The 22,986-nt window shown below is 48.2% G+C and overlaps 1 protein-coding gene across 1 annotated transcript in view; it reads right to left on the bottom strand.

Annotated features, from left to right (window-relative positions):
- Positions 1-22,525, bottom strand: part of AK7 (adenylate kinase 7) — a gene marked incomplete at both ends in the record, with an annotated part of 58,308 nt that extends 35,783 nt beyond the window's left edge. Inside the window, 8 exons of the mRNA XM_080923008.1 lie at positions 226-316; positions 3,008-3,096; positions 4,612-4,692; positions 10,435-10,545; positions 11,901-11,995; positions 16,287-16,395; positions 19,624-19,818; positions 22,421-22,525. Of these exons, the coding sequence (XP_080779134.1) occupies positions 226-316; positions 3,008-3,096; positions 4,612-4,692; positions 10,435-10,545; positions 11,901-11,995; positions 16,287-16,395; positions 19,624-19,818; positions 22,421-22,525 (876 nt within the window). The remainder of the gene's footprint in view (positions 1-225; positions 317-3,007; positions 3,097-4,611; positions 4,693-10,434; positions 10,546-11,900; positions 11,996-16,286; positions 16,396-19,623; positions 19,819-22,420) is intronic.
- Positions 22,526-22,986: the final 461 nt, after the last annotated feature.

Here is a 22,986-nt window from a genome sequence, read left to right as displayed (position 1 = left end):
AGTGGTGGCCTTTCTTGCTTTCTTACATGCGCATATTAAACAAAGGTCGTTTGGGAGGTAACTCCTCAATGCTTAGGCTGCAGTTACAGATAGACAGTTGGAGGCTTAAGGACATTTTATTTTATGTGTTCCCAAGCCCTCTCGCACAGGAAGTCAGTGACTAGCATCCAGGGAGTACGGCTGCTCTAGCTAGCCCATCAGGGTATGAGGACAGGACCGCCATACCTTGACCAGGTCTTCCAGGGTGTGGACAGCCTCGTCCACGGCCACCAGGTAGTGAAGCTTAGGCACATGGTCTATGACGTTCTGGATCACTCTGTAGCGCAAGGGGCATACTAACCAGTCAGGGAAAGACAGTGAGGTAAACGGACCTCAGCCCCCCCCAAACCAGGGAGGTGCCTGGTACTTTGACAAGGGGTTCCCACTTACGGTCCACCAAGATCAGGGGTGGGGCTACATCTGCTCTCTACAGATGAAGGGGGAGTGTGTGAAAAAGCTAGGTGACATGTCCCAGATTGAAAAACCCTAGGCAAAGACAGCTAAGTCTGAAGACAGATACATCTGGATCTCAAGCCTGTTTTCTTCGTGACCTGTTTTTCTATCTCTTTGTTTTACTTTTCATCTTATTATTGTTACAGTCAGTTATTATTATTTATTATTCTGACCTGCGGGTTGAGCTCAAGGCCTTGAGCACACTAGGCAGACATACCACCACTAGTCACCACACCCCCAGCTTCTCTCTCTCTCTCTCTCTCTCTCTCTCTCTCTTTTTTTTCCCCACTTACTTATTTTGAGACAGGATCTCACTCAATTTCCCAGACTAGCTTTATACTTGCTTTGGAACCAAGGTGAGCCCTGAACTTTTGATCCTCCTGCCTCTGCCTCCTTGGTGACTGTCATGAACAGGACCATTAGCCCAGATGCAACCTGGTTTCTAAGTATACAATTCCCAACTCCAAGAAGAGGATGTGACCCCGGCCTCACGTCAGGAAGGCTTGCCCACCACGTGGCTCACGTGGGTCTCACAAATGTGCTTGGGGTCAGCGATCTGCAAAGTGAGATACAGATTCTAGATTTGGCAACAGTCTTAAGAAAGTCGCGCAGAGGTGACCTGCGTTATTGACCAACAGTGAGGACAACACCAGAGTCGGTAGGGACAGCTGCTGTGACTGTCCCCGTCTTATGATGAGAGAAGTTATGGTGTGAGGCAGATCCTCATATTTCTGAAAAACACAGGGGTTGGAAGTCCACTGCAGTGGCCTGTCAGCTCTACTGTGGGCTTAGCTTCTTTTTCAGTAAAAAGAGCTTAAAATGTGCACATCTAAAACTTCAGTCAGCTCACGGCAGAGCGAACCGTCTAGCCCATGCCTGGTCCTGGGCTTTAAAAACCGAATTAAGGATTTGTGTGGAGTATTTGGTGTGAAGATTGTGAAAGATTGGGCTGAGTGTGATAGCACTGGTTAGTCTGAGGCAGGGGGATGACCAGCCTATGACCTTCAGTCTTTAAAACCTGCTAACATGGAAGACTCCTGCACTGAGAAGGCACACTTCATCACTTCCTTCCTCGAGTTAAGGTTGACTGAGGCAAATCTACATTTTTTTTTTTCAGAGTAAGAGAGGAGATGGCTGTGTAGCCCAGGTTATCCCTGAACTCACTATGTAGCTCAGACTGGTCTTGAACTCTTCCTCCGGGGTTGCAGGCATGCACCACTGGATGGGGCCATTATATGTGCCATGAAGACTGGGATCTGTACCATTTCCCAGGGACCCCGCTCTCAGAATAATAATAGAAATCACTCAGGTACAGAGCTTACAGGGACCTACATAGAGGTGTAGCCCTGAAGTTTAATCTATTGATTCTCTCTAGGGCCCAGAATGATTCCCATCCATGAGAGGGGAAAAAATCTGGGACTCTAGAACCAGCCCCCTTGGAGACCAGCCTGTAAAGCCCAGGCTGGAACACAAGGCTGGTATTTCAGAAACAGTGACCCAGATACCCACCCTGTTGCTTGCGTCAGCATCTACCTGGAATGGGTTGGGAGGCTTGGGAAGTGTGGAAAATTCAGGCCAAGTGTGAGACTCAAGGGCTTAGAAGAAGCCACCTTTGTGTTACAAGGCAGCAGACTTGTCCCCACCATGGTAGAGAGCTCCGTGTGGGGCAGACTGAGGGTTGGAATGTTTCACGTTGAGAGCCAAAGTTTCTTCAGGCCCTTTGGAGAAAAACAACCGTTCACCTTTAACATCTATATCCTAACACAGTCTGCTAGGTAAACCTCCTGGAATGAAATGTGTTAAGCTTGGCTGATCTCTAACCTTTTCCAACCGTAAAACAGATTCAAAAGTAAAACCCTTGCTCACTATAGAAAAGATGTTGTGATGTCTCGGTCACCTGTTGAACGTGTAAGCAGTGGGCTTGTGGAAGGGTGCGTAGGTTTCTGATCCCTTGCTGCCTAGGCTATGAGAGTCCTAGTGACCTCATCCCTTGCCCAGCCCTTCCCTTAGGAGAACTTGTGGTCACGGCCTTAGGAGGAACTATTTTCTTATTTATTCATAGGACTTGTATAAGATTTAAATTGCGCCGCTGAGGAAGCTAAGGCAGGAGGCTGAGCTGGAGAGCGAGACCCTGTCTCAAAGTGGGTGGAGGGAGGCTCCAGGCTTACAGCTCTCCCCGACTGGTTTCTGGGACTTTGTCCCCTCATCGCAACCTATCCTATCTAACACAATGAGGGGAAAGAAATGGGTTGCCCAGCACGTGTACCCCAAACCCTTTCTTTCCCAGAGAGCTGTTTCTCAGCTGACAGGGTCTCTAAGAGATGAAGCTACACTCCTGTTGGGAAGTGTGGAGACATGGGGTGGATAATGCTTCATCAGATGCAAAATGCTGATGCTAAGTGCCTTCTGCGTGGGGCTGTGAGGAATGAAGACCATAATGATGTGTGTGAGGGTCTGGGCTCTGTGACTGAAGATGAATTACACGTGTTAATCACACATCCGGGAGACCTCTTACCCTGCCAGGTCAACAATGTGAATGGCTGGAATGCAATTGGTCCCGTCCCCAAACACGGGTAATGCGGGCATCTCACCCAGCCAGGCCATCTGAAAGAGAGAAAGGTGGGCGCGAGGGGGGGGGGGACGTTTGCCCTGCTTCGTGGTTCTCCATCACAGCTCACAACAGGTCGGTCAGAGCACTCCAGAAGTGCCACTGTACCTGGCCTCTGGCTGTCCCTCTTGGATCCCCTTTGCCCAGATTCCATCAGTCAGCCCCATAAAAAATCTAGTTGTCAACGCTTAGATCTCATCTTAGTAATCTGCAATATTTGACCCTACAGGAAACTTCTGGGTTTTTGTTTGTTTGTTTATTTTTCGGAAGGTAGACTCTTTTCTACTCTGTTATTTCTCTTTGTCCTTCCTGGGTCTTCCCGCCCCCCCCCCCCAGATCCTGTGGAGTCTGAAGAAGCCTCAATCCTCCTCCCTTCTCCGTGCTGAGTCCCCAGGTGACAATGGAGCCCCATGGTTTAGATGCCTTCCTCATGCCGACTGACTCCCGACTCCTTCCGCTGTCTCTGGATTATATCAGATGTCCAGTCTTGATCTCCTCCTCAATACTTTTTTTTTTTTTTACCTTTTATTAAAGTATATTTGTGAAAAGACAGCCAGATCCGTTTATGACTTTTCTTCTTGCATTTAAAATTCTTATCTTGTGAGGGAGTGAGTGTGTGTAACTGCGTGTCAAAGCAGAGTGTGCAAGTCAGAGGTTGGGCGGTGGGAATTGGTTCTCTCCTTCCACCCACATACTGAAGACTGAACCCAAACCTCTTCTCTCCTCCCCTTCCCTCCTTTCTCCTTTCTTCCCCTCCCTTTCCTTCCCTTCCTTCCCCTCCCTCCTCTCCCTCTCCTCTCCCTCTCCTTCTCCCTCTTCTCCCCTCTTCTCTCTTTTCCTCTCCCTCCCCTCACTCTTTTCTCCTCTCCTCTCCTCTCCTCTCCTCTCCTCTCTTTTCCTCTCCTCTCTTCTCTTCTCTTTTCCTCTCCTCTCCTCTCTTCTCTTTTCCTCTCCTCTCCTCTCTTTTGCTCTCCTCTCCTCTCTTTTCCTCTCCTCTCCTCTCTTTTCCTCTCTTCTCCTCTCCTCTCCTTTCTCTTTCTTCCCTGAGACAGGGTTTTACATTATCTTCTAGGCTGACCTCAAAGTTTCAATCCTGCCTTTGAAGGCACAGTAGGCATACGGCACCACCCCTGCCTTGTAAAACACTTTTGAGAACGCACACAGAGAGAGGGCTGACAGATGGTTGAGCAGGTAAACACTTTCCACACAACTTTACAAAGCTGTCCTCTAAGGCCTGTGCTGGAGCTGAGGCATGTGCAGGCCCCAGCACACACATTATATACACTACAATAATAATGATGATGATGATGATGATGATGATGATGATGATAATAATAATAATAATAATAATGACCAATCAAATAAATGGCAACAAAGAATCCTCATAGTCTTAGTGAGGATGAAGGCAGGGATATGGGCTTGGAAGCTGCTACTTTGTAACCTAATGTGAAAGTGAAATTAAATTAATAATTAAGGAAAAGGAGTTCATTTAGTCCTTGGAAAAGCCAGACCTTAAAAAACGCGTGTAAGATGCCTCCTTCTGCTCCATACTGAAGTCCTGAGGCGACTACATAAGTTGCAAACTTTTTGCCCTAAAATGGATAAAATACAGAAAGACAGAGAAAGGACACAGCATCAGTCATATTGAAGCCAACTTAGTAAGTTAGACGGACACCATTGCAGGCTCTGCCCTCTCTTCTGAGCTCCTGAGTGAGGTATTGCTTAGAGCAGACACAGGGTCCCTTATTGGGGAAGAAAAACTGCACACAATTCAGAAATGTTCCCAGCCACCACCGAGATTGAATGGGGTGAAGAACTAAATCAATTCAGAGCTGTTCCTTGTGAAAACACCCGTGAACTCTATGTCGGCCCCGAGGGAAAGAGAAGCTAAGAAAACAGGTCCTTCCGGAAGGATCTTCAGTCGCCTATATCACAGGGCTTATGTGACTGTGAAACTCATGCCCAGGTGTTTAGTTCGTTTTGAGACAGGGTCTCACGTAGTCCAGGCTGGCCTTGCACTTGTGTAGCCGAGGATGCCCTCTTCTTGTTGAACGCTGGGATTATAGCTTGTGCCACCACCCCCACAGCTTATGTGGTGCTGAGGCTCAAACCAAAGGCTTTGTACATGTTCACCCAGTACTCTGCCAACTAAGCTAGAGACCCAGACCCTTTACCAGGTCTCAGTGCAAGGATTTTGATTGACGTAAATGCTTTTCTTTGCCCAGAGAAGTCACTGTGGCCTTGATGGTACTTTGTGGTGACCAATCCGGGTTCAGTGGCATGTGCCTGATGAAGCTGCTCTGGAGGATAAGGTTGGAAGATTACTCGGGCCCATGAAGTGGACTGACCAGCCTGGGTGTCTCAGCAAGACACTGAAAAGCCAGAGAGCTTTGAGCAATGAATGGTTGGCACCATATTAGTTGTTGTTTGTTTGTTTATTTTTGTTTTTGTTTTTTCTGGATTGCTGACATGGGGCCAAAATACAAAAGATGTAGTGACGTCTAGGTTTCTTTCTATTGCCTAACAGTGCTTTCCAGAGTCTGAGATGGACCCGCGGTCTGCAAGCATGTGCGGCACGAGCTCTCGGGCATCAGACCTGGTCCTCTGACCCCGCCAAAGCTTTCATTCATAGACTGACGGGTGCCCAGCCTAGAACAGAACTGTGAAGTCTCTTAATCACAGTGGGAATTCATTCTTACCCGAGAGAGATTCATGAGTGTGTGTGTTCTTACGGGCACATGCTGGAGGGAGGGAGAGATGGAAGGAGGGAAGGGGAAGGAGAAGAAGTGAAGGAGGAAGAAAAGGAAGAACCACTAGTAGTAGCAGCAGTAATAATAGTAGTAATGATAGTAGTGGTAGTATTTGATGTTGTCCTGGCTGGATAGAGTGGTTTATGATCATAATCCTAGAACTGACTTGGAGCAGGGGATTGCCACAGTTTAAGGTTCCAAGGCACTCCGGATTATAGGGTAGGATCCTGTGTCCAAAAAAAAAAAAAAAAAAAAAAAAAAAAAAAAAAAGCCAAAAGGAAATAGGGGAGGAGGGAGGGGAAGACACGTGTAGCTGGCTGAGCCCAGACCGTGCATAAACAGAACACACAGATAATCATAGCTAACCTAGCATGACTCACAGGCACAGGCACAGGCAGCAGACAATAGCACAGTTCTAAGGACACCAGGGCTTGTTCGGTTGGGCTGGCGTGAAGTTGTTTTCCGTATTTGTTCATGTCTCTTTGCTGTGATAGAACCTAAGCAGTGCACATGTGGGGCGAGCTTAGGGGAGGAGAGGGTTAAGCCGACTTACACTGTCCTGTCACAGTGCCTCATGGAGGGAAATTAAGAAAGAAAAACCTGGAAGCAGGAAGTGACCAGGAGGAAGGCTGCTTACTGGCTTGCTCTCAGGCTTGCACTGAGCGTTTGTAGCCCAGGCACACCTGCCTAGGAATGCCACTGCCCGCAGTGGGGCAGGTGCTCTGTCTGCGGTAGACATGTCCTCAGCCAACCCTGCTGAGGGCTCTCAGGGAGCTTCTTTCCGTGTCAAGTTGACAACAGATCCAACCTAGGACACATTTCTTCGTTCTAATTCTCAAATGGATTTGGATGAACTAGACTGAAAAATTACTGAGATTGAAAAAAATGTATTTATATACAGTTAGCTGGTGCTTGCCTTTAATCACAGCGTTTGGGAGGCAGAGGCAGGTGGATCTCTGAGCTCGAGGCCAGCCTGGTCTACAGAGGGACCTCCCGGACAGCCAGGGCTACACAGTGAACCTTTCTCATAAGGAAAAACAAACAGACAAACAGGCTGGGTAAAGAACAATTACAAAGCACTTAGGTAGTATATATATGAGGCTCTGCGTTTGAGAATGATCACCAGGAAGAAGGGAGGGAGGGAGAAGAGAAAGAAGAGGAGGAAGAGGAGGGAGGAGGAGGTGATAGTGTGAATGAAAATGGATTGTCCCCATAGGGTCATGAGGAGTGTCACTATTTGAAAGGACTGTGACATGTGGCCTTGTTGGAGGAAGCGTGTCAATAGAAGTGGGCTTTTAGGTTCCCAAAGCTCATGCCAGGCCCAATGTCTCGTTCCTTCCTGCTGCCTGGGGGCCTGGATGTGGAATCTCAGCTCCTTCTCCAGTGCCAGGCCTGCCTGGATGCTGCCATGCTTCCTGCCATGGGGATAATGGCCTGAACCTCTAACCTGTGAGCCGGCCTTAAGTAAATGCTTTTCCTCTGTAAGAGTTGCTGTGGTGATGGCACCTCTTCACAGCAGTAGAACACTGATGAAATAGAAAAAAAATAATGTTTTTCCTTCATGTTGGGCCTGGTGGCGTGTGTACGTGATCTAAGAATTTAAAGGGTTAAGGCAAATTCAAGGCAGACTGGTCTACATAGCAAAACTCTGTCTTTGAAAAACAGACTTGGGGCCAAGTACACTGCCAAACACCTTTAATCTTAGCAGTCAGTAGGCAAAGGCAGGCAGAGCTCTCAGTTCAAGGCCAGCTTGGCTTATATCTTGAGTTCTAGGACACCCAGGACTACCTAGTGAGACACCGTTTCAAAGAGGAAAACAGAAAACTTATTTTATGGGGCTGGAGAGATGGCTCAGTTGTAAGAGCACTGGCTGCTCCTATAGAGGATCTATATTGGTTTCCCAGAACCTGCCTGGCTTCTCTCACCACCTGTACCTCCACACACTCGAGAGCTCACTTGGAACACACACAACACACACACATGCTCATACTTGTGCACACACATTACATATGCAGACCTGCAGGCGAAACGCTTGTGCACATAGACTAAACATTAAAAAGAGGGCTTTTCCAGTGAATTTTTGTCATTTAGAGTTAGGATGGGTTAGTATATTATATAATAAAGGCATTGATTTAAAAATAAATAGCTATTTTAACAAAGGTGTGAAGAGGACATTGTGGCTTTGGACTAGTAGACACTTACTAATGAGCCACGAGTGATCAGCAGGGTGTTAACTACAACAAAATAGCAGGATATAGAGCTAGAAGACCTTTAGATAGACCAGTATGTTTTTTTTATTTTGTAGTCTACGACATGCCTCATTGGTTGAGCACATATAAGGCCTTGGCCCACTCCCCAGGATCCAGCTTGCTCCAAAGTTGAACCAGAATGTCTAATTTTCTCCCCTTCTGTTTGTCTGGTGTGTTGTTGTTGTTGTTGCTTTGAGACTGGCTCTCACTATTCCTGACTGTCCTGGAACTGGCTCTGCAGACCACACTGCTCTCAAACTCAAATCCACCTGCCTCTGCCTCCTGAGTGCTGGGATTAAACGTCTGTACAGCCTTGGGCTTGTTTTTGAGTCAGGAGTCTCATTATGTGACTCACACTGGCCTTGAATGCACCATGCTCCTGCCTTACCTTCCTAGGTGCTAGAATTGCAGGTGTGATCCAACACCCTACATTCTGCTGTTTCTGCAACCATTTCACGCTCACTGTACGTTCAAGACCACAGGTTCTGCAGGGACAGAGCTGACGTTTGAAATCCCTGTTGTCATGTTTTATGAAACCACCAGGTGGCGCTTCTGAGCCGTCACCCCTGAGCTGCTGCTCTCTCTGCTTTTCCTTTCTCACACACACTCACTTGGCCTTGGGTTGAATGGGATGATGGCGGCAGCACCTGCCTCACCAAGTTCTTCAGAGGTCACGTGAGTCCGAGAGTCAACGTGGAACATCTCAGGTGAAATGCTCAGCACCTTCCAGGGCAGGCAGTTCAGCCAGCAAGCCCTGATCTGCTTCCCAGTTACCATCTACTCATTACAGGCCACTAGATAATCTACTTTAGTAAAAGTTAGAATTGTCATACGTGCCAAATGACAAAGTTTGCTACAATAGTAGCTTTTCTTTAATGGTGGGTGCTGGGAACTGAACCTGAGGCCTTGCCATACAAGGTAGTCACTTGGTCACTGAAGTCTATCCCAGACCTATATTCCCACCCCATCCCCACCCCTGCTTTTTTTTTCTTTTTTTAACGTTTTATTTTGATTTTTTTTTCAAGACAGGGTTTCTTTGTGTAGTCCTGGCTGTCCTGGAACTTGCTCTGTAGACCAGTTTAGCCTCAAACTCAGAGATCCATGTGCCTCTGCTTCCCAAGTACTCAGATTAAAGGTATGCACCATGACCACCTAGCTAAAAGTTTATTTTTTAATTATGTGGGTGGGTGCATATGAGTCTAGGTGCCTTAAGATCCCAAAGGCATCGGACCCCCTGGAGCTGGGGCCTCCTTCTGGCTGCTACACACTAAACTTAGGTCCAAGGTCTTAACCACAAACTGAACTTGGGTCTGTGCTCTTAACCACTGAGCCATCTCTCCAGCCCCACCCAACCCTATCAGTCCCTTCCTTAGACCGAACTTCCTAAGTTGCCAAACTGGGCAAGCACTCTTTGTATCCCAGACAGGACTTGAACTTGTGGCCTTTCTGCCTTGGTCTCCCCAGGTGAGCAGCTGCAGACCCTGGCTCCACTGCTGTAGTTTAATTCAGAAAGCATCCTGCTGTGTATCCTAAGCTGGCCCTGAACACCGAGTGACAGGTATGTGTCACTGGCTCCAGCTTATCGACACCCCTTAACAATCAGCTGTGCTACCTCCTCCCCAGTGTTTAGTGACTGACAGATCTTGTTTTGAATGACAGTCCCTACCCCACTTCTAAGATCCCGCAGACAAGCTTAGGAAGGCTCAGGACAGTGGCTGGACAGCCCTGGCTCTGTGATCTTGAACAAACTAGCCCCTGGAGTCCCCAGCCTCTTTGTTTGTTTTCAAAACAAAGTCTCTCAGACATAGCCCAGGCTTTTCTGGAATTCATTATGTAGATCAGGCTAGCCCAGAACTCACAGAGATCCTCCTGCCTCAGAGTGCTGGACTTAAAGGCAAGTGCCCTCACAGCTGCATTACCATCTCTTTCTGTAAGAGGGACACTACACTTTTCAGAGCTATCTGAAAAGTACTGAGAGAGATTCTAGGAGCCACGCGCATGTGGTCCCTTCCTTCCCACCCCTACTGGGTTATTTACGCAGACCCTTCAGCGGAGGAGAGCCTGAGTTTAGCTGGGGGCCCAGCATCGGGCTTTCAGGTCAGCGGGATGGATCCTAATCTGGGCCAGGAACTCCCTAAGCATAGAGTATACTGCTTGTGCCAAAGCTCACACCCGTGAGGATGTGTGAGGAAATAAGCCACGGAGTTTGCAGAGCTGTAGTAATGTGCCCTGGCCATGCAGAGACAGTCTGAAAGGGGATCGGGGCTGAGTATGCAGAGGACGTGCCCGGGTCATCACCTGACCACTACACAGTGGTCTATGTGTCCAGACTTACATTTTTTCCAAATTTGAGGACTATTTTTTCGGCGTTGATGTGTTCCAGGAAGTTGGGGTGATGTTTCCTTCTTCGATAATCCTCTTCCGTGAAGGGGACCTCGCTATCATCCTAAGGGAGACACAAGGCAAAGCTGGTGCCACAGAGCCAAGGGAGGCTGTACTGTTTCGGGAGCTGGATGTCAGTCCTCACCATCCACCTCACTGGAGAAAGAGTCTCTTTGGTTTTTGGTTAGCAAGCATCTGAGCTGGCTGGCCCTTAAGCGTCCAGGGACATTCTTGTCTACACGGGAACTCTGAGATGACAGCCATTCATACCATGAAATTGACTTTAATGGGGTTCTGGGAACTCAGAGTAGGGAACCTCTTTGTTTTGAGTTCCTGCCCTGACTTCCTTTGATCAACAGCAACATGGAATTATAAGACAAATAAACCCTTTCATAGTGTTCTGTTGAAGCAGTGGAAACCCTCAGATGGGGCTGGAGAGATGGCTCCGTGGTTAAGAGCACTGACTGCTCTTCACCACAGGTCCTGAAGAGCACCTTTGGCCACTGAGTCATGCCCCAGCCAGGGCTGATGCCTTTTAAGGAGGCCTGTAGCACAATCTGAATTTTAACAAGGTTGTCATGGACCACAGACAGGAAGGGAGAAAGTAAAGAATGGAATCCACCACTAGGTGGCGATAGATTGCTTTTCTCGTCCCGTCTTAGGTTCTTTCGTTCTTTCTTTCTTTCTTTCTTTCTTTCTTTCTTTCTTTCTTTCTTTCTTTCTTTCTTTCTCTCTTTCTTTTTTTATTGTGTGTACGTGAGTATACCTTCACTGTCTTCAAACACACCAGAAGATCCCATTACAGATGGTTGTGAGCCACCATGTGGTTGCTGGGATTTGAACTCAGGACCTGTGGTGAAGAGCAGTCAGTGCTCTTAACCACGGAGCCATCTCGCCAGCCCCATCTGAGGGTTTCCACTGCTTCAACAGAACACTATGAAAGGGTTTATTTGTCTTATAATTCCATGTTGCTGCTGATCAAAGGAAGTCAGGGCAGGAACTCAAACAAAGCAGAAACCTGATGCAGAAGCCATGGATGGGTGCAGCTAACAGACTTGACCAGCCTGTTTTTTCATGGAACCCAGAACCACTTGTTCATCAATCACTAATTAAGACAATACCTTACAGCTTGATCTTAAGGTGGCATCTTCTCATCTGAGGCTCCCTCTTTTCAGATTACTTTAGTTTGTGCCCTGAGGACAGACTTTTGCCACAATTAGAGTTTTCCTTCTTGTGGTCCTGGACGTCTAGTATTATGTATGGTGCGCATTCAACAAACTATTCTTGCTTCACTAAGATTGGTGTATGACTCCCAGACCCCAACATGAATTGCTTAGGGTTGATGAACTCTGTTGAATGCTAGAGATAGAGCAGGGTTCAGGAGCGCAGGGATACCCAGCTCACTCAGTTTCTACTCACGGGGTCCAGGGGTTTGGATCTCGCCCACGTCATCACTGTCGACAACAAAATGAACACCTTTCGCTTTTCAAAATGGCTGACTTCTTCATTCAGTGCTGTGGGGCCAAAAAAAAACCAGAGCAGCCATTTAGACCTCTGCAAGAGGTAGCATGTCAGAGGGTAAAGACCATGGGGTTCACAGAGGGCATTTCTGCCAACCTTGGGTTTCAGGTGTGGGTGTAATTTAGGATGTATCTTCCTTTTACACTGCAGCCATCTTGGGGTGGGGGAGGGTAGAGGGTGGGGGTGGGGGTTCTACATGGGGGAGCACAGGCTGTGGTAGAAAGCACAGTTGAGGTAGAAATGCAGGTTATGAACAAGGTGTGGTGAGTGTGTAAAACAGACATGCACAAAACACAATGAGTGTGTCACCGTCACCAACAGAGGGTTCTGTCACAGGCTGTGCCGAGCTTCCCAGAGTCAAGGTTTCTGGTGGCACTGGAACAGTCTTACTGTTTGTTGTAGGACCTTGCTGAGGTACAGAGTGAGGTCAGAGGGCATCTGGCACATTTCAGTCTTGCTAGGGGATTCCTTAACCAGTCACACCCTGCAGCGTGGGCATCCTCACTGGGGACCAGGAAGTGTGGCCGAACTAAGCCTGGGGACCCCATGCAATGCTTTCATGCTTAAACCAACTGCAAATGTTTCTTTGACGATTTGTCTTTAACTCGAGTAAGCAAATCATCTCTTCCGCTTCCTTTCCCCCTTTTAACTTTTGCTCTCCGCCACGCTTCACTTTGGCCTCATTTGTGAATATGTGTCCCATGTCTAGGGCTCTAACTGGGTCACCTTTCTAAAAATGTGGGGCACTTATAATAGGCTGGACATCTTCTGCCTGTCTCCCTCCACCCCCTTAGACACACTCTTTGGATGCAACGAGTTTACCCTCGGGGCCAGGAGTTCATTCCTCTCTCCCGAGACATCTGCTTTCCTCCCACAGTGCCCACGAAACACAGAGCGGGAGAAGAATTCTGCAACGTTTCAAAATCATGAAGTGTCGGCAAAAAGCACGATGTGTTAGAGAGGATTGTTTCTCTCTTTCTCCCTTTCCCCGTCCGCTAGTCTACCCTCCAACTAGATACGGAGCAAAGGCTGACCGGAAATGTCTGACTCCGTCTGCACCCTCCAGGTGCCTGGTTTGTGCACTGTTGGGGACTGAACCCCTTCGGCGGTTGGTTAAGAACGTGTGCTATTCTTGGAGAAGCCCCGAGTTCAGTTTCTGTGGTGCACACGTCAGTGGCTAACAATTGCCTGTAACTCCAGTTCCCCGGGGGCCTCTGTGAGGACACACACAGACACACACAGAGAAACACACATAAGAAACATACACACACATTCACACAGAGAAACAAACACACTTAAGAAACATACACACACGGAGAGAAACACACACAGACATTCACACAGAGACACACACATACACACCATTAAATACCACCCCCCATGGTGGCCAAGTGACTTTGCCCACAGAATGAAGTGGCTCTGACTATATTTTCTGACACAGAAACATTCTTCTCCTCCACAGTCCACAGAAACTAGTTAAGCCATTTCCTCCCAAAAGAGATGTGAAGATTGTTTTTTTTTTAAGAACTAAGAGAGAATCGAGGTGCGCTCTACGAATAAGTCCCCGGAAAGCCAGTACAAGGGTCATGTTTGAGAAACGATCAGTTTTCCTGGATGAGTCAAGGGGCTCTCTCTAAATAAAACCTGTCTATATTCACTGTCTAACATTCACAGCCACGGGCCGTCCGGCTGAGGCCAGCAAGTGTGAGAAATAGCTTAATACCCTGGGGCACACTGGCCTTGAACAATGCACACATCCTCTTCCCAAAATGTTTTCAGTAGCCTGAGACCATTAAGTTCGAGCCCTACACCCGCCCCTCTCCTGACACGGCACCCACAGCACAGTGGCAACTTAGAACTCTATTCGCACCAGGAATGCTGGGTTTTTTTCTTTTGGTTTTTCAAGACTGAGTGTGATGGCTGTTCCCAGTTGTCAGCTTGACTATATCTGGAATGAACTGCAATCCAGAAATGGAGGGCACACCTGTGATCCAGATCTTGAGGTTGGAAGACACAGGCTTTTGATCCAGATCTTGAGGCATAGCGGCCACGAAAAGCCTAGGCCCGGGTATGGTGGCACACACCTTTAATCCCTGGGAGGCAGAGGCCAGCACATCTCTAAATTCTGGGACAGAACAAGTTCCAAGTAAAGAACAGTTTAGGTCCAGGCAGGGTGGTGCACACACCGTTAATCTGGTCCACACCATCTGCTGGAGACCTACAGAAGGTCAGTGGCGGAAGGCAGGGTCTTTCCTGCCTGCTTGCCCTAACTTGCCAGCACATCTGTTGGAACCTATACAGAAGACCAGGAGAAACATTAGCCTCGTGGGGCTGAGCAACTCTAGTTGTCAGGTTTGGTATCGAGTGCCTTTCCCGGCTGAGCCAACTCACCAGCCCCTGGACTGGCTTTGGGCGCAGACGCAGTGGGGTAAACTGCACTCTCAGAGCGACCTTTATTATTTTTTATGGTTTTGGGGTTTTTGTTTGTTTGCTTTTCAAGAGAGTTTCTCTGTGTAGCCCTGGCTGACCTGAAACTGACTCTGCAGACCCAGCTGGTCTCAAACTTAGAGATCTGTTTGCCTCTGCCTCCCCAGTGCTGGAATTAGAGGTTCTACCATTACAGCCTGGCTCTCATGTTCACCTTTCAGAGAAAATTCCCTAGTTACCATCTTAGGCCTATTCATAAGTCGGTACGGATATGATTAAAACCAAGTGCATCATGGGAAGAGACACTGCTCTTTGAGTTACAGGGTTTAAATCTGTCAATTAAAATAGAGAACCACTTCTGGTCCCAGCCACCATCTGAGAGCAGCAGCCACGGTCCTGCACTACCCTATGGCCTCAACATGGGCCACAAGGTGACAAAGAAAGTCAGCAAGCTGGATGTCAACGAGACACAGAGGTTGCCGCGGGCGCCTCACCAAGCACACCAAGTTTGTGTGGGACATGATCTGGGAGGTGTGCGGCTTCGCTCCCTATAAGAGGCGCGCAACAGAGTTGTTCAGCGTCCAAGGACAAGCGCAATGTCAAGTTCATCAGGAAGAGGGTGGGCACATATATCCGTGCCGAGAGAAAGCGGGAGGAGCTGAGCAAAGCGCTGGCAGTCATGAGGAAGGCGGCAGCCAAGGACTGATGAACCCTCCGCCTCAATAAAAGATCCTTCCTAAAAGAGAGAGGGAGGGAAGGAGGGAGGGAGAGAGAGAGGGAGAGGGAGAGGGAGAGGGAGAGGGAGAGGGAGAGGGAGAGGGAGAGGGAGAGGGAGAGGGAGAGAGAGAGAGAGAGAGAGAGAGAGAGAGAGAGAGAGAGAGAGAGAGAGAGAGCGCTAACCTTAATATGTCCTTTAGCAGTTAAACTCCGTCTGTTGAACTCTATTAAAGAAACCCAAACAACAATTAGGGCCTTGCGTATACTCACTCATGTGGTCCACTGTATTCCTGTCTTTTTAAAAAGTATTTTTATTTAATGTGTATGAGTTTCTTTTCCTGCCTAGATAAGTGTAAGCCATTCTCACATAGTGCCAGAAGTCCAGAAGGACTGGAATGATAGCTTAGTGTCAAGCTCCTGCTGCAGTGACTGTCCTACCATAGTGAAGAGTACCATGAGCTAAGCCAGAACAAACTTTTCATCCTTAAGACGCTTTCGCCAGGGTGTTTTATCGCAGCAACAGGAACAAAACGGGGAGGCTGTCTTGGGGTTTTACTGCTGTGGACAGACACCATGACCAAAGCAACTCTCATAAGGACAGTATTTAATTGGGGCTGGGTGACAGGTTCAGAGGTTTGTTCATTATCACTAAGGTGTGAGAATGGCAGCATCCAGGCAGGCATGGTGCAGGAGGTGCTGAGAATTCTACATCTTCATCTGAAGGCTGCTAGCAGAAGACTGACTTCCAGGCAGCTAGGATGAGGGTCTCAAAGCCCACGCCCACCATGACACACCTACTCCAAGGCCACACCTACTTCAACAGGGCCACAACTTCTAATAGTGCCACTTCCTGGGCCACGCATATACAAACCATTCCAGAGGCGGAATTATACAGTAAGACTGGAACACGCACCAAGCAAACAACAAAACACCCCAGAAGACCCCTGGGTCTCCACCCCCAGGTGCATTCATTAGCACACATTTCAAACTTGGAGGAACTCCTTAGACCAGTTCTTCTAGGACTCTCAAAGGCTGAGTGCTTTCTACCCCAAGTTATATAATATATATTATATTATTATAATATATATAAATAATGCCATATAACATTCTTTATAGCAATGTTCCATATAGCTCACTGACCAGAGACGGCCCACAAGGCTTCCTCCACTTGCTGCACACTCTCAGTGATGTTATAGATGACAACATCACACTCCAGGAGATACGGGAGCAGGTCTTCCCGGGAGATGCCCTGAAAAGAAAAGGGAGGACCCCACAGGCAGTGTTTGCAGATAGATATACTTCTATTCAACCGAAATCTCTGCTCTTTTGTGTGCAGCTCACATGTAACAGAGGAGTCAGTGAAAACAGCCTGGAATAAGTGATTGCAGAAATTGCAAACTGGGGGGTGGGGTGGGTGGGGGAGGCGCTGGAGAGATGGCTCCCTGGGTAAAACCCGAGTTTGCAAGTATGAGGGAAGAGCTGGGCTCTGTCCTCAGATGAAAACACAATGCTGCCCTTGATGGAAGTGTCTCCCACTTGTCATGCTGGGGAGGTGGAAGTGGGAGTGTCCTAGGGTCTCCCTCAGGCGCCAGCCTCACCTACTGGGTGAACAGCAGGCCAGTGAGAGACTGTCCCAGAGGAGGAAGTCAACAGTCCTGAGGAAGACACCTAACACTTTCAGTTTCTGTACACAGGTGTCCGTGTGTCCATGTTTCTCCAGGCCCTTTCAGGTCCTTTGACATTCACCTATCCTAATTTGCTTAGGTGACTATAACAAAGTGGGGGGCACTGGGTGTCTTAAAGTACAGTATTGCATTACTACCATGTAGGGGATGAAGTCTAAAGCCAAGGTGTACTAAGCAAGTGTGGTTTCTTATAGAGGGAAGAATCTATTCCTCTCTTCTTTTTTAGCTCTCAGGGAGTGATGAGTATTGTGGAGTCCTTGATCACATTGTGAACCCTGAGATTGTGCTATTTGCTGGAAAAAAAAAAAAAAAAAAAAAAAAAACTGTTTTCTTGTTGTGGTATGTCTCAGCCCATAGCAAACACCTTTAATTTCTCTGGCTGGAATACAGACCCACCCTTAGCACATACCTTTAATCCCAAACAATGAAGGTAAAGTTAGTTTGTAGAAGGAAGCACCCGTGTTTGAAAGTGATGTCTAATTGAGTGGCAGACAAGGTGATGAATCAGAGAAAGATTTGACAGCATAGGATCTGCCCAACTCTCATAGGAGGAGAGAGGAAAGGGAAGCTACTTAAGGGAGCAGTGCAAGAAGAGAGAAAAAGAGAGGAGGCAGTTTTATTGGGACAGTCCTACAGTGACAGATGAGAGAGAGAGAGAGAGAGAGAGAGAGAGAGAGAGAGAGAGAGAGAGAGAGAGAGAGAGATACAGAGTGGGGGGAGGTGTGCGGGTTCCGGTGAAGGGGAGAGAACTCCAGTGGGCAGGGAGGGAGAACCACTTCCTCTGCCTCCACTGCTGGTGCTGTTCCACCTCCTTCTCAGCTGCTGTTGCTTCAGTTGCAGGGCTGAACCAGTAGGAAACTGACTAGCAGGCAAGGGGTGCAGGGGAGCTTCCGGCAGCCATTTCAGCAGAGCACGGCTCTTCCCAAGCGGCAGTGTTACAGCTCTTAACAACAGAAGCTCTCAGGCGATGGAGTAATTCCTGAACACCTTTATTCCTTCTGGATAGGATTCTTATGTATAGTTTTGGGGCGGGTCAGGGTCTGACAGCAGGTATTTCCTATTGGCTTGACCTGAGAGCTTGGGAATGCCCCATCTACATATGGGAGGGCGTGGTCCTGCTTCTACACTACGGCCACAAACATCTCTACAGGGTTTGGGGGGGGGGGGTCTGTGGGAGGGCTGTAGCTACATGAGAGGGGCTTGTCCTCCTGGGAGTTTAAGGAAGCACCTACCATCCCTTAGGATCACAGGGACTTGTGTCGACTGGTAATCAGGATACCTTTCACAGCCCGCCACTCCACTCATGACCAAGAACAAGTTATGAAGGAAAGGGTTTATTTGGCTTTCACTTCCACATTGTAGCCCGTCATTGAACAAAGTCAGGACAGGAACTGAACCAGGGCAGGACCCTGGAGGCAGGAGCTGATGCAGAGGCCATGGAAGGGAGCGCCACTTGCTTGTTTACTACCCATGGCTTTCTCATTCTGGTTTCTTATAGAACCCCAAGGAATCACTGGCCCAGAAATAAGACCACCCACAATAAGCTGGCCTTGCCCCCTATCAATCACTAGTTAAGACAATGTCCTAGATCGGGGACCTCCCGGCAGCATCTTCTCGGTTAAGGTCCCCTCCTTTCAGACAACTCTAGTTTGTGCATCAAGCTGATATAAGACTAGTCAGAACAGTAGGATAATGAGGTAAATCTTCAGGCATGGACAGGTTATTGGGTACACTGAGATCTATAGTGGGTTCAGAGAGTAGAGACCCAGGTAGACATAGAGGTTCCTCTGGGAAAGAAAGCCTCTCTTCTAGGGGTACAAAATGTCTCCCAGAGAGGACAGGGTCCTTGTCAGGTGAAGGTTGCACAGTTGCTCTGTAGGCAGAGAGATACGAGGCATTCAAGTCCCCAGGAGCTCTTTACCCCGCACCATTTCCCTTTCATGTAAGGTTTATTCACAGGGCCTCCAGAGAGGGATTTTTCTGATTTGGAGGGAAAGACTAGAGGAATCTCTTCCAAGAACACCTCCCTTAAGTTCTTTGTGTTGGCCCCAAATTTAGAGTGGAGACATCTCCGTCACAGTGGAAAGGTGCGTCCTGGGCTGAAGAGATGGCCCAGTAAGCGAAGCGCCTGAGTTCTGACTTCTAGCACCCCTGCTGAGTTGCTTGCAGCAGTGTGCATAGAGATGGTGTGCAATAGTCTGGGGAGATGGGAAGCCCAGACAGGAGGATCCCTGGAAGCTGGTGGACCAGTTCACCTAGTGTAGTCAGCAAATCCATCAACGCAACTCTGCCCGAAACCAAGAGCAAGGCAAAGATGGCGTCTTCTGACTTCTGCGTGTGCACTGTGGCATGTCCATGCCTGTATTTGTGCACAAGGGTGAAACACAAAGTTTAAAAAGAAAGGAAGGAAGGAAGGGAAGGAGGGAGGGAGGGAGGGAGGGAGAGAGAGAGCACAGCTGGAGAGATGGCTCAGAGGTTGAGAGCACTGGCTGCTCTTCCAGAGGTCCTGAGTTATAAATCCCAGCACCCACATGGCAGCTCACACCTGTCTGTGGCTCCTGTTCTAGGATATCCGACACCCTCACGCCGATATACATGCAGCCAAAAACCACCAATGTATATCAAATACAAATGTCTAAATTACTTAAAACAGTTGTTTCCCATGTTTCCTCAGGGAGCCAGCTTGCAGAACGGAAGAGTGATGGCAGAGACTGGTAACAGACTGATAACGGGCTGGCACAGAAGGGGTTCTCTGCCTTTGTCAAGTCCCAGGGAAAACCATGGAAGCTTACCGGATATGTTTCCACAGCGAAGTCCGGCCTGACGCTGTCTGGCTTGGCCAAGGTGCCCACGATCTGGAAGGTGCCTTCTTTCACTTTTGTGGTGGTACCTTCTGGAGCTACAGCTGCTGACTTTGTCTCGTCCTCTTCTTCTTCCTCTTCTCCAATCTCTTCCAGTGAAGCCCCAGCGACACAGTTAGCCAGGAACTGCAAGAGAGGAGGCATGTCCCTGGCGCTAAGCAGAGATTTGACCACGGGAAGCCTTTGTCAGTGAGTGATGGTTCTGGGCTCATGGACGGAGCCAGAGCCCTGTGCATCATGGTCACAAGGTTGATATGATGATACCCACAATGCAGAACAGTAGCCACATATCAGAGGACCTTGACTAGCCGATGACACAGGCACAGAGAGTTTCAGCAAATGCTTGCCTTAGCGGCAGGCAGAGCTGGGCGCTGGTGAAAATGTTTGTCTTGTTCAATTGGAACACAGATATACAACATATATAAGCCCCTGAGGTGATTTAAAATCATTTTGCCAGCTGGCATGGTGGCACATACCTTTAATCCCAGCACTCAGGAGGCAGAGGCAGGCAGATCCCTGAGTCTGGTCTACAGAGTGAGTTCTAGGAAACTCAGGGCTATATAGAGTAATCCTGTCTCAAAAACAACATAAAAACAAAAATTTAGTTTGCTTAACATTTACCATCCCCACTTCCCCCTGCCCCATCTTTCTTTTCTCTCTCTCTCCCTCCCTCTCTTCCTCTCTCCCTCCCTCCCTTCCTCCTTCGGTTACATCTGAATAATGAAAAACCGGGAAATTGGTTTTAAAGCTTTATTTTAGTACTGGGGATCAAATGCAGTTCCTTGCATGTGCTGGCCAAGATCACAACCACAGCCGTCAGCCCTAAATGTTTTATTTGGTCTAATAAACACAAACACATTATTTATCAGTTTAATATGGAATCAACCTAAATGATTCCAGTTATGGTGCGTATTAAGCACAGGGTTCACACATGCTAGGCAAACGCTCTACCACCGAGATGTTTTTCACCTCTAAAAATTGGTCAGCTATTTATGCCTTACTATTTTCATAGACAATTTCTTGCTATGTAACCCAGGTTAGCCTCAGTTTCTTTAAAAGATTTATTTATTTATTACATATAAGCACACTGTAGCTGTCTTCAGACACATTCAAAGAGGGCATCATATTTCATTCCAGATGGTTGTGAGCCACCATGTGGTTGCTGGGATTTGAACTCTGGTTGCCGGGATTTGAACTCAGGACCTCTGGAAGAGTAGTGAGTGAGTGCTCTTAACTGCAGAGCCATCTCTCCAGCCCTATTTATTTATTTATATTTTTAAAGACTCAATCTGTAACGTAAAACCTCTATTTTAGTTCAGTGTTAATTAAAAAAAAAAAAAAAACCATTATGAAACCAGGACAACCGAGATCGTGAGAGAACAAAACAACTGGGGGTGGGAATAGAAAGAAAAGTGAAAAAGCAATACTTGATGAGATACATCTCCAGCTATGAAGGGAGCTGCTTCTGGGCATCTTCACACTTCTCTGCCGCATCCTTACACTCGGAGCCTTGCTTGCTCTGAGAGCATGAGCGGTTCATCCCGTTCTGCCTGGTCCAGGGTTACACTTGTGCAGCCGGCGGGCAGGCCACCGCCCCTTGATAACCCATGCTGGAATTTAATTTCGCCACAACTGGCCATCTGGTGATTTGCTTTAATGAGTCACTAGGGGGTTTGTTTCCACAGACCATCTTGGGAGGCAGAAAACCTGAGGTCTAATCTCCCTCTGCTACTTAATCAGCGGTGCCCAGTGGGCACCTCATCACTATTGACTTCCCACAAGCCCAAGAATCCTCATCCCAAGGCCGTCAGGGATCCAGAGCCCTCAATGGTGGGGCCTCTGCAGGCTTGTGCCAAGGTTGATTTTTATTTACGTGTATGAGTGTTTGTCTCTCTTTCTCTCCGTGTGTGTATGTGTGCCATGTGCATACAGTATACCCACAGAGGCCAAAAGAGGCATTGGATCATCTTGGACTGGAATTATAGACAATCTAGATCGCCACGTGGTTGCTGGGAATTGAACCTGGGTCCTCTGGAAGAGCAGAAGTGCTCTTAGCCCTGAGCCATCTCTTCTGCTCCTAAAACATGGCTCTCTCCCTCTCCCCACCGCACCCCTCCTTTCTGTGTGTGTATGTGTTTACCCTAGATGTAGAAAGGTGTCTTTTTCTTTATTTCTCCACTTGATGTTTTGAAACAGGATCTCCAACCGAAGCCGGAGGTTTATCCTCTCAGCTCCACTGCTACTTCTTGCTCAGTTTCTACCTGGATGATGGGAGTCAGACCTCAGGTTATCATGCTTCTGCCTCAAGTAGGGTCTCCTGCTAAGGCATCTCCATACCCCTCTTGGAGTTAAGAAAGCTTAATGGGAACTGGTCGGAAATTGTGCTTAGCACAAAACAGATGCTTAAAAACGGCAGCTAGATGTTTTATGGGTGACAAAATGGCCGGACTTACACTTTGTCTTCTCCAGGCAGCCCATAATATCTATATGATCTATACAATCCTTTTCCTCTCTTGACCCTCAGTCTCCCCATATCCAAACACCTGGGTTTCCAGGAAGGAGCATGGGTCCAGCCTGCATAGGGACAGGCCCTAGAAGCCCTGAGGTGCTAGGATTGGAATCTTCCCCTGGGGAGGCTCCTAACAGCCAGTGGAGTGGTGCAGGCCTTTGCTGTGGAGATAGACCGGGTTGAGGGTTGAGGGCCAGTTTGGCTCGGGCCACCGCTCACCTTTCCGATGTTTCCGCTGCTATAGGTGTCCAGCTGGTTTATGAACACCCTCTGTATCTTCAGAACTTTTTCCGTCGTCGTCGCAGGAACTTCGTCTTCAGCCATGGTGGAAGCTGTAGTAGTTGCTAAGGTGAAAGAGTCCTATCGGTTGCTAAGGAGGAGAGGCTGGGCTTTGGAAGGCTGAAAAGATCAGGCTCCCTGGGATGTGGCTTTGGCTCTGGGTGGGGCGTGGTTCGCTTTTGGGTGTGGCGTGTCCTAAAGTGAGGGCTCTGGATAGGGCGCCGCTCTGGGGGAGGATCCGTTGGGGGCGTGGCTCAGGGTCTTGCCGGGGCGTGTCCTAAAGGGCGGGGCTGCTATCCCTGGAGAGTTCTTTTCCAGGGTTCAAATTGTCTGCTTTCTGCACATCTCCTGTAGGACGCTCTGCTCAGTTTAAAAACTTCTCTACTGCAAAGAAAAGCAGTTGCCACGAGTTTTGAGGTCAAGGACCACAGCGTGAGAGCTCACCACCACAGCCTGTGCAACCTAGTTGCTGCTTGGTGCACACCGTTCTCCTGGTTAAGGGGTTT

Source organism: Micromys minutus, assembly GCF_963924665.1.
Source record: "Micromys minutus genome assembly, chromosome: 1".
Taxonomy (NCBI): domain Eukaryota; kingdom Metazoa; phylum Chordata; class Mammalia; order Rodentia; family Muridae; genus Micromys; species Micromys minutus.
The sequence above is the reverse complement of the archived record's forward strand: the minus strand, read 5'-3'. Positions and strand labels throughout refer to the sequence as shown.